Source organism: Dipodomys ordii, unplaced genomic scaffold (genome assembly GCF_000151885.1).
Source record: "Dipodomys ordii isolate 6190 unplaced genomic scaffold, Dord_2.0 Scaffold123, whole genome shotgun sequence".
Taxonomy (NCBI): Eukaryota; Metazoa; Chordata; class Mammalia; order Rodentia; family Heteromyidae; genus Dipodomys; species Dipodomys ordii.
In genome coordinates, this window is record NW_012267339.1 from 751,118 (window position 1) to 762,146 (window position 11,029).

Below are 11,029 nucleotides of genomic sequence, written 5' to 3' on the forward strand. Positions count from 1 at the left end.
CCTTCCTTCCTTCCTTCCTTCCTTCCTTCCTTCCCCTCAGGGCCTGTCCCTGAGGTTTTATTCTCTCTCTCAAGGTTAACACTTGATCACTCGAACCCCAGCGACATTTCCAGCTTTTTGGTGATTAATTGGAGATAAAGTCTCATGGACTCTGCTGCTTAGGCTGGCTTCAGAACTCACATCTGGCTGAGATCCTTAGATCTCAGCAGTCAGAGTACCTAGAAAACTGGTACCTAACTGGGTTTTGCTTGGCCTTTTCACTTAAGGCTGGTACTCTAATACGTGAGCCACACCTTCACTTTGTCTCATGGACTTTTTGCCTAAGCCAGCTTTGAACCTTGATCCTCAGAACTCAGCCTCTTGAATAGCTAGGAATTCAAGCATGAGCCACCAGCACCAGCTCAGCCTGGTATATTATTATTATTATTGTTGTTTGTGTGGCTGGGAGTGATGCATAGTAGGCAAGCACTGTATCATAGTGCTATACCCCTCTCCCAAACAATATATGTATTATTTATTAATATTTATTATTATTTTTATTATTGTTGTGCTGGGGTTTGAACTGTTTCTCTTTCCCTTAGCAGTACTGAAGTTTGAACTCAAAACCTGTGTTTGCACCTAGCTCTTTTGCTTTAGTTATTTTTTAGATATAATCTCACGCTTTTTGTCTGGGGTTAGCCTTAGAATACAATCCTCCTATTTATGCCTTCTGTGCAGCTGGGATACAGGCATGAATCATCGAAATCAGCTTGTTTATTCAGATGAGGTGTCTCACTAATTTTTGCCTAGGCTAGTCTCAAACTGTGATCTTCTGAATCTTCGCTTCTGGAGAAGCTGGGATGACAGGTATGAACAGTTGTGCCCATCTATAAAAGGTCTTCTGAGTTCTTACATATTTCTAAATTCCATCAGTCTCAGAGTTCTACCAAATCCTTGTATACATCAAAATAGCTACATCTGAAATCTTTTTGTTTCTAAAATTCCATAAAAGGAGTTCACAAATAAAGGTACATTGTATATATTTCTCTAAAGTATTGAAGAAATGTGTATTGACAACACTCAATACAACTCCATAAACATTTGTTGAAGAGCAGGTTCATACCAGGCTCTGGGTTAGGTACTTGTAGATAAGACAGACCAAGTGGCTTACACCCTGGTATACTGTGTCCACTTGACTCCCTTGCTTTCTGTCAGAGACTCTGGGACTTCTCCCACCCAATAAATCTGATGGTGACCCATTTCCCACCCGAAGATATATGAACTTCATTATAAACTTCATACATCCTGAGAGAAGGCATCAGAAATTTTTTTTCTGGTCCTGGGCAAGTCAGAGCCTGGGCACTGTCCCTGAGCTTCTTTTGCTCAAGGCTATCACTCTACTACTTAGCCACAGTGCCACTTCTGGCTTTTTCTGTTTATGTGGTACTGAGGATTTAAACCCAGGGCTTTCTTCATGCTTGCCAGGCAAGCACTCTACCACTAAGCCACATTCCCAGGCATCAGAGATATTTCTGACTCACACTCACCCAAAAGTGCCCCAGGATGTTGACCTCAAATGTTTTGGTAATCTCTTCATCCTTAGTACTAAGAAGGTCAGCTGGGTAGATTGCTCCTGCATTATTCACTATGATGGTCACATCACCCACTTCTTTCTTTACCTTTTAAAATGGAAAGAACACATTCATGAGGCCTGTTATTTAAACTCAAGATTTGGGACTTATAGATTTTTTTTAAAATTCTACTGAGTGAGTATCATCTTAAGAGTTCAGCCATGAAAAAAACTTCTAGCTCCAATAGTGGATATAAAGGAATCTGTCAAAAAGATGGGCTAATTTTTTTAAACATTTACATTTTAGTAACTAGTATTATCGTGAGCTTTTTGAAAGTTTATGAACGAAATGAATGAATAAAGTAAAATTAGTATTTGTGCTACTGGCGCATAAATAATTTTATCTCATTTATCATGATAATTTTTTTTTTTTTGGCAGCACTAGGGCTTGAGCTCAGAGCCTTATGCTTGCTAGGCAGGCTTTCAACCACTGAGCACAACCGCATGCCCTAATTAAATACTTCTAAAGTGCTAACTGAATAATCTTGGTTTTACCACTTATAGGCTTCATGACTTTTGTCTGGCTTAACCTCTCTGAATCTTAATTTGCTCATCTAGGAAATATGACTATTAGGATTAGTGAATCAAATTGAATTAAATAAAAAGGAATGAAAATTGAACAGTTTGGTTAATTGTGAGTACTTGGTATTTAAATTTCTTTAACAGATTTTCATAATTATTGACATAGGAAATTAGATTTGAATCAAAACAAATAAAATTTCGCAGAAGAAACAATTGAAGGAAAAAATACTGCAAAAATAATGGGACTCAAAATTAGAAAGAAATCAATTTTCCTGCTGATAAATCTTTTGTCATTTACTCTAGGTCACTGTTTAAGGTTCTGATCAGAATGAAATTGATGAATAATATCAAATAATCACAATGGCCAGAGTTATGTGCCTTACATACAAAGACAAAAAGCATGTATAAATATCTATCTGTCCATCTATCCATGACATATATATATGTGTGTGTGTGTGTGTGTGAGTATGTATACTCTCACACACAGCTAGTTCACTGAGTAGCTAAGACTAATATATTTATTATCTTTAAATGGTTACACAAAGGGGTTTAAATTCTACATGTGAATTTATCTTGATTAATGCACCCCTTCTATCATCCGGCCCTCCAGTCTAATTTTCCTTTCCCACATCAGTGGCAGTGGTTACAAAGTCCTTTGCTGTTTAGGAGCTGTGCCTCACCTGGTTCACAGAGTTGTAGATCTCCTCTCTGTCACTGCAGTCCACCACAAATGCGTGCACCTGGACCCCTAGTTTCCTGCATTCAGCTGCAGTTTCCTCAACACCACGCTGTAATTGTATTAAAAAAATCAAAACAAAAAACCAACAAAAAAAACCCTAAATTCAGCAAGGAGTGGGAAAATATAAATCTAAAATGTCTCATAATTTGTAAAAAAAAACATCCTGTAGCAGAAAAGCAAAAGCAAAACAAACAACCACAAAAGAAACTAGCTAGCAAAAACATCCTTTCTGTTTTGATTTTTCAGCTTTTCCTTTGGAGGTTGCATAGTAGGTAGATTTTTCTAAACCAACGTACTTTTGTAGTTTGAAGGATATTCTGGAAGATTCTGCACTTTGAGGTGTCATTGAAAAACAGGATAGAGAAGGACGAAAGAGTCAATAGCTAATTTTAAACAACTTGGTGAAGCACCAACTATGTGATAGTAATGTGGCAAGTAATGATTCTGAGTCAAAGTTTCTAAACAGGCAACGATGGCTCATGCCTGTTCTCCTAGCTACTCGGGAGGCGAGATCTAAGGATCAAAGTCTGAAGCCCTGGCAGGAAGATCTGTGATACTTTTAATCATCAATGAATCAGCCAAAAGCAGGTAGAGAAGGTGTGGCTCAAGTGGCAGGGTGACAACAATTTTGATTTGTCCTTCTGGGAGGGAAGGGGAAAGAAGGATGCTAATTTGAGAAAGATTCTAAATTGAGATTATGTTCTTCCCCCAAGACATACTAGGATGTTCTTCAGGTGACTGAATGAAAATAGGCTAGGACCACTGGTCAATTGCTATTTAGAAAACAACCTTGTACACAACTCTAGGACACAGAGACACCAGTTCACTTTCAACCAACATCCCAAGGCCCTTTTCTCTAAGATAAATTTATCTTAATGCATTCCTTCCCTTTCCCTCTCCTCTAGCTTTTCTCCCTTCCTCTGTTTTATTCTCACCCTTATTTTTGCTCCTCTTGTTTTCCTTACTTTCTTTTTTATTTCTTGCCCTTCATCTCATTTGCTATGCAAGAGCGCTATTATTTATGCCACATTTCCACCTCTTTAGTTTGTTTCTCAGATAGGGTCTTGTGCTAACTTTGCAAGGCTCATCCTGAACAATGGTTTTCCTACCTTTGGAACAGCAGCTGAGATTAGAGGTTTGAGCCACTATGCTCACCTCTTGAAAACTTTGTTTTTCATTTTCCTCAAGTTTTGACACCTATTGACTTTTATAGGGAAGGTTATCCGGTTTTAAAATTACATTCTCCTAGGGGCTGGGAAGGTAGCTCAGTGGTAGAGCGCTTGCCTTGCATGCCTGAGGCCCTGGGTTCGATTCCTCAGCACCACATAAGCAAAAAGAAAAAAGCCGGAAGTGGGGCTGTGGCTCAAGTGGTAGAGTGCTAGCCTTGAGCTGAAGAGCTGAGGGACAGCGCCCAGGCCCAGAGTTCAGGCCCCACGACTGGACCCAAAAAAAATATGACATTCTCTTGCGGGGCACCAGGATTTCATCCCTGTAATCCTAATCTCAGGAGGCTGAGATCTGAGGATTGCATTTCAAAGCCAGTTTGGTAGGAAAGTCCATGAGATTCTTTTGTCCATTTAAGCACCAGAAAGCCATAAATGGCTCAAGTAATAGAGTGCTAACCTTGAGCAAAAAGCTCAGGTACAGCACTCAGGTCCTTGAGTTCAAGTCCCAGGATTTGCCCCTCTCACCTCCAATTATACTTTCTCTTCTCATAATTGCAAACTCTTTTCTGTAATGAAGAGACAAGGACAAAGGTCCTTTCCTTTGCCTATGGGGTTGATTGTACTATGGTACTGTTCTTGGGGTTCATCCCCTAACATTAGTCAGGTGGTTTTCCCTAGCCTGGTTGCCTACCTGGGGTCCTTTGTATTTCATCACCAAGGGCTAAACCCTGGAGTAGCAGCCCAGAGATATCCAGTAGCAAATTCAGCATCCCTTCCATTTTTGGACTGCAGGAGTGAAATGAGGGATGTGTTAGGCATCTCCCACTGACTCCAGTTTCAGCTGGATGCTTGCTTGGTACCAGATGGCATGGACCTCTATGTGCTTTGCACATTGTCTAAGATTTCAGGTCCACAAACAGCATTAGTAGTGAGAACTTGCATCATGAGCTTTGATGGAAGATTTGTCATTCTCCAGTGTTATCACTGAGCTAGCACATAGCAAGAAGGGTTGCCTTGTCTTTTGGCTTTAGGGTCGACTGCACTGTGCATAGTCACTTCCCTGGTCACTGAGTTCCATATCAGCACGTTAGTTAAAAGGCTGTGCCTATCCTCTTAAATGGCAAAAAGAACCCAAGGCCACTTGGTACCTTCCTAGTCCAAAGGAAAATCAGAGTTACGTTTATAGCCTTACAGTGAATAATGTAATATCTCCAATGTTTAACCATGAAATTCAGGGATTCAAAAAGAATTTACAAGGTTGGGTTCTTTGCCCTTCAGGCTAAAAGAACTTATAAATACTTTTACATAGGATTTCTTTCTAATTTTCATTTTTCTCCTATTATTAGAATTTTTTTCCAGTCCTGGTGCTTAAACTCTGGGCCTGGGGTGCTTTCCTGAACTTGAGCTTAAGGGACTTGAACCACAGTTCTGCTTCTGACTTTTTGTGGTTAATTGGAGATAAGAATCTCATGGACCTTCTCTGCCTGAACTGGCTTTGAATTGCGATCCTCATGTCAAAGTACCTTGAGTAGCTAGGATTACAGATGTAAGCCACCAGGTCTGACTTATTACTAGAAATTTTAAAATAAAAAATGAAGCAAATGAAGTCCACTCCCTAAAATATACATCTGGAAAGAGACTGGAGATTAAATTCCATCAAGTCTTGTTCATGGATTTATAATATGTATATGTTTTTTAAAAAAAAACACCAGGGCTGGGAAGGTGGCTCAGTGGTAGAGCGCTTGCCTTGCATGCCTGAGGCCCTGGGTTCGATTCCCAGCACCACATAAGCAAAAAGAAAAAAGCCGGAAGTGGCGCTCTGGCTCAAGTGGTAGAGCGCTAGCCTTGAGCTGAAGAGCTGAGGGACAGCGCCCAGGCCCAGAGTTCAGGCCCCACAACCGGACCCAAAAAAAAAACAAAACACCAGAACACAGCAGACAACAATTTCCTCAGTTTGTAGGTGTTTTGTCTCTTCTAGAAGTTTCACAGGAATCTCTTACAAAACCAGACCCATGACAAATCATTTTTTCATGCACTGTATATCAGCTCATCAGTTACATAAAAATCTATATCTCTACCATCTAGAAAGAGCCATACAATGTGTTCCTTAAGTTTAAGAGATAATTTGAAATCACTAAGAAAATAGCAAACAATGAGACATGACAGCAGAGATCATGAGAACAATAATTTAATGATGAAAATCTCAATGGGACAACCCTTATGACCGACCACAAAAAAAGCCAACTGAGAGCAAAGGCCCTGAGTTCAAGTTCTGGTACTGGTGTGCATGCATGTGTGTGAATACACACACACACACACACTCTTTAAAAAGTATAAAAATTATTCTTTGTTCAACAGAATGTCCACTCACCAAATTTGGCCCTTTGTAGTAACTTGCTGTAGTTTTTGCCTCCCTCGAGAAGTTGTTCCCATTGCAGAAATTAAAAACAAAACAAAACAAAACTGAACCTGGAGAATGCAAGTGACCTAATTTCAACAGCTTGGCAGGTGGCAGCTACTGCTTCTTTGTTATCAACCTCAAAGACTGTAACTTAAAAGTTACTGCTTAGCTGGGTACCAGTGGGTCACACCTGTAATCCTAGCTACTCAGGAGGCTGAGATCTGAGCATTGAAGTTTGAAGCCAGCCAGGGCAGGAAATTCCATCAGACTCTATCTCCAATTAACCACCAAAAAAGAGAAGATGAAGAAGAAGAAGAAGAAGAAGAAGAAGAAAAAAAGACAGCAATGGAGCTGTAGCTCAAGTGTAGAGCAAAAACCTTGAACAAAAAGTTCAGGGACAACACCCAGGTCCTGAGTTCAAGCCCCAGGACTAGCACAAATAAAAAATATGTCACCAACCAATCTAATGTATATTTACAGTAAGACTCCAGGGAATTTATCAAATGTTGAAAAAGAAAAATTCTAAAGAGAAGCAGATGCTAATTCAAATCATTTAGAAAACACGTCTTCCTTTGTAACTTAAAAGACTGGCAGGTACATTTTTTACCTTATTAATATCCCATAGAACCAGTCTGCTTTTCCGCTTTGCAAATTCATAGGCGGTCAGCCTGCCTATTCCATGCCCAGCTCCAGTGATAAGAACAATCTCTCCTGCCACAGATTTTCTCCTTTGGGGAAGGCAAAACTTCACCAGTGCCTCCACATAGGAATAGATAATGGTGAGCAGAAGCAGGAGCAGATCCAGAACAATGTTCATGATTCCGCTTGGTCCTCTCTTGGTGACTCAGTCCTTACGTGGTCCTAGGAAAGAAATATCTTCAGCTTAGAGCTCCAGAGAGTGGCAGGTGGTAAGTGGCAGAAGAAAATGAAGGCTTGATTGAGGTTTTCCAATGGGTCAGGTTCACCTTGTGGTTTTGAAGTGATGCCAATTCTAGTAAGAGCTCGGTACAGGTCAGGGGAACCCAGCACAATGTGCTCTTTGAACTGGCTTATCTGAGGAGCTGTTGTGACCATGGGTCAACATGAAATTTCGCCTTTCAAAGCCATGCTGGAACTATTGCATCAGCTAATAGCTTGTTGATCTTTGTAAAGTTCAGAAAGCAGTTCAGTTGAGTAAGTTTCTAAATATTATAGTTGGGGAATTTTACTGAGAGTTACTCACTCTAATATGAAGAAAATAAATGTTAAAAGCTGCCTAGTTTCTTTCATTTTCTCTTTTCTTGGCATGTGTGTGGTGCTGAGGAACAAACAAGGACACGCTTTCTGCAGGCATTCTACTACCAAACTACGTCCCTTAGCCTTCGAATTTACTATATTTTTGTGTCACAAGGGTTTGAATTTAGAGATAGCTAATCTTACTCTATTTTATTATTCTTTTTTGGGGGGGGGTCTGGTCGTGGGGCCTGAACTCTAGGCCTGGGCGCTGTCCCTCAGCAATTCAGCTCAAGGCTAGTGCTCTACCACTTGAGCCACAGCGCCACTTCCGGCTTTTTTCTTTTTGCTTATGTGGTGCTGAGGAATTGAACCCAGGGCCTCAGGCATGCAAGGCAAGCGCTCTACCACTGAGCCACCTTCCCAGCCCAAAGCTTTTTTTTTTTTTTTAATGTCAGTTGTGGGGCTTGAACTCTGGGCTGGGCATTGTTCCTCAGCTCTTCAGCTCAAGGCTAGAGCTCTACCACCTGAGCCACAGAGCCACTTCTTCTATTTTAGTATTCTTGAGAACGCTTCATAAGCACCAGGTTTCAGCTGGCTAATCACTTTATATGTAATGCTCTTTTCTCTGAAAATCTCCAGAACTGGAGAGAGATATTTAAGTTTCATGTGACAATCTCTTTGGGACAATGGTAAAAGCAGCATTGGACAAGTTATCAGTAGTTTCAACAGTGCTGTACTTTATGTCTCAGTCACTTCAGGCTGCTATAATGAATCATCATATATGGAGTGGCAATGGAAAATTTATTTTTCAGGGTTCTGAAGGCTATGGAGTTCAACATCAGGGAGCAGGTAGCTTCCATGTCTGGTGAGGACTGTCTTTGTGGTTTATAGACAGCTGTCATTTCATTGTACCCATATGTGACAGAAGAGAAAACTCTCCATGGTTGCTTTTATAAGGACAGTCATTACAGCATAGTTCTGATGACCTTATCACCTCCCTAAATCCTGTATCTTAATACTGTCATGTTGGGAGTTAGTATAGGGCACATGGGCAGCAAAGATGGCGCTGAGAGGGAGCTGAGTGGGCAGAGCCCTATTTGCTTTACATTCAGTGCATAACCAGCCCGTGGAAGCTTAGGTGCATGATAGGGTGTGACCATGACCATGATTGGTTCCTTCTCCTCCCCTCCCATGCCACTCAGTCTTTTTTGCTTTAAAAAGGGCTTGCTGTGTGTTAATAAATGAGTTTTCCTGCTTGACTTGACTCCCTGCTGTGTCTGATTGTCTCCCCGGCTAAGGGAGGCTGGGGAACAGGTGAGTGGCTGCACTTACCTTTCCTCGGACCCCGTCCTCTTTTGGGCGATGGACAAAGACCTGACATCTGGCGCCCAACGTGGGGCTCGAAAGGAAAAGATACCAGCTGAGGGTAAGGGTAAGTGAAACCCTTAGTATGGGTAATGCTATTTTACAGAAGGAGGAGGAGGCAACATTAGACCTAGAAGGAGTAAGGAGGAGGATTTGGGAAGTGAAAAGGAAAAGGAATGGGTCAAATTCGACCGAGAACGCACTGAAACATGCAGAGTGGAAGTCAAAACAAGGGTGAAAGTTACCCCCTCTGACTCAGGTGCCCCTGATGGTCGTAGGCCCCTACCTTATTCCCCCAATTGGAGGGGAGGTACAGCGTCCTATGCGACCTGCAAGAGGGCCCTGCAAGACCTGGACCCCTACCAACCTTCCATGGAGGGGCCGAGGGCTGGAGAAGTAACCTACTCAGAGGCCTGCCCTTTAAGGAAAGTGCCACCCAGGAGCCTGGACCCTGGGCCACAGGATTCGCTTCCCCAAGCGTATCTGGTCAATCTGGCACCAGGAGCTAACAGATCCTTGGAATGGTATCCATGGGAAGCTAAGGATCTTAAAGAGCTCCGCAAGGCGGTGGCGGAGGATGGCCCGAACTCTCCTTAGGCCCAGACCCTATTACAGGACATTGCTTATCACCCGTGTGTCCCTAAGGACCGGCTGGATGTGGCCAAAGCCATCCTCACCAGTCCTCAGTTTATTAAACAGTGTGCCTTCTGTAAGGAGGAATGCAGAGTGTGGGTGGAGAATAACCGGCAGGCTCAACCCGCGATATCTATTACTTATGCCATGTTAGCAGGGACGGGGGAAGGGTAGTCCACTGTCCAACAGGCCACAATACCTGGCCCGTACCATGACCAGGTGAGGCAGGCAGGACTTGCCACGTGGTACAAACTGGATGATGGGCCTACTGAGTTCCCCAAAGCAGGAGTGAGACAAAAACCTGGTGAGCCTCTAGCTGAATTTGTAGACCGAGTCCAACAGAGTATTAACCACAAGCTGCCCGCAGGGAATCTCTGCGATCAGTTTGTAAAGCTGCTGGTCTGGGAAGGGATGAATGCAGACCACTGCACGGCCTGCGCGGGATTGAGAGAGAGGTCCCTGAGCAGATGGGTGGTGGCCTCGCAGGATGTGGGAATGCAACAGCACCAGTCTCAATCACTAGCTTTAGCTTTGCAGGCTCAGACATTTTCAATGACTGAGGCCATTACCCAGGCGCTGGCAGCCCAGGGCCAAGGAACTCCAAGACCATCAGGGAGAGGGACTTGTTTTAAATGGGGGTAGGAGGGGCACTTTAAGAGGGACTGTTTACAACAATCCCCCCCTACCCCCCCTGGCAAACCGCCCCCTACACCCTGCCCCAGGTGCAGGAAGGGGTACCATTGGAAAAAGGATTGTCGATCCAAGTTTGATTTAGATGGGAAGCCTTTAAACTAGGCCCTGTTAACTCAAGGAGGAAACCTCTCTGCTGTGAGGCCCAGGCAGCCTCCTGGCAGGACGACCCAGGCCCACTGGACCGTCCCCCTGGTGGAAAGGACTCCACCCTAAATGAGTATTCTCATTGGTGGAAAGAGGTTTCACTGCCTAATTGCCTCGGGGGGCAGATCGAAACATACTCAGGGAGGAGGAAGTGCCCTTGGACTGGAAGCTTGCACCTGGGCCCCCGATATTGGGGGTAGGGGGCAACTCCCAGTCCCAGACAGTTGCCCTTATGAAATGGACTAGCCCAGATGGAGAACAGGGAAAGATACACCCTTTAGTGGCAAAGAACCTCACTGCTAATTTACTAGAGCAAGACATGCTAAGACAAATGGATGTCGTGGTCACTACAGACCATCGAGCATCCTATGATGATATCCTGGATGGGGAAGAATGGCTTAAACAGGATCTAGAGGGAGTTAAGGAAAAGGATTTTTTGGGGGGGTCTGGTCATGGGGCCTGAACTCTGGGCCTGGGCGCTGTCCCTCAGCTCTTCAGCTCAAGGCTAGCACTCTACCACTTGAGCCACAGCACCACTTCCA

At 43.2% G+C, this 11,029-nt stretch overlaps 1 protein-coding gene across 1 annotated transcript in view; it reads right to left on the minus strand.

Moving 5' to 3' along the window:
* The window catches only part of Hsd17b13 (hydroxysteroid (17-beta) dehydrogenase 13), a 17,985-nt gene extending 10,589 nt beyond the window's left edge, over positions 1-7,396 (minus strand). Inside the window, exons 1-3 of the mRNA XM_013029843.1 lie at positions 7,045-7,396; positions 2,812-2,919; positions 1,527-1,658 (exon numbers count right to left, since the gene is read on the minus strand). Of these exons, the coding sequence (XP_012885297.1) occupies positions 1,527-1,658; positions 2,812-2,919; positions 7,045-7,254 (450 nt within the window). The 5' untranslated portion in view covers positions 7,255-7,396. The remainder of the gene's footprint in view (positions 1-1,526; positions 1,659-2,811; positions 2,920-7,044) is intronic.
* Positions 7,397-11,029: the final 3,633 nt, after the last annotated feature.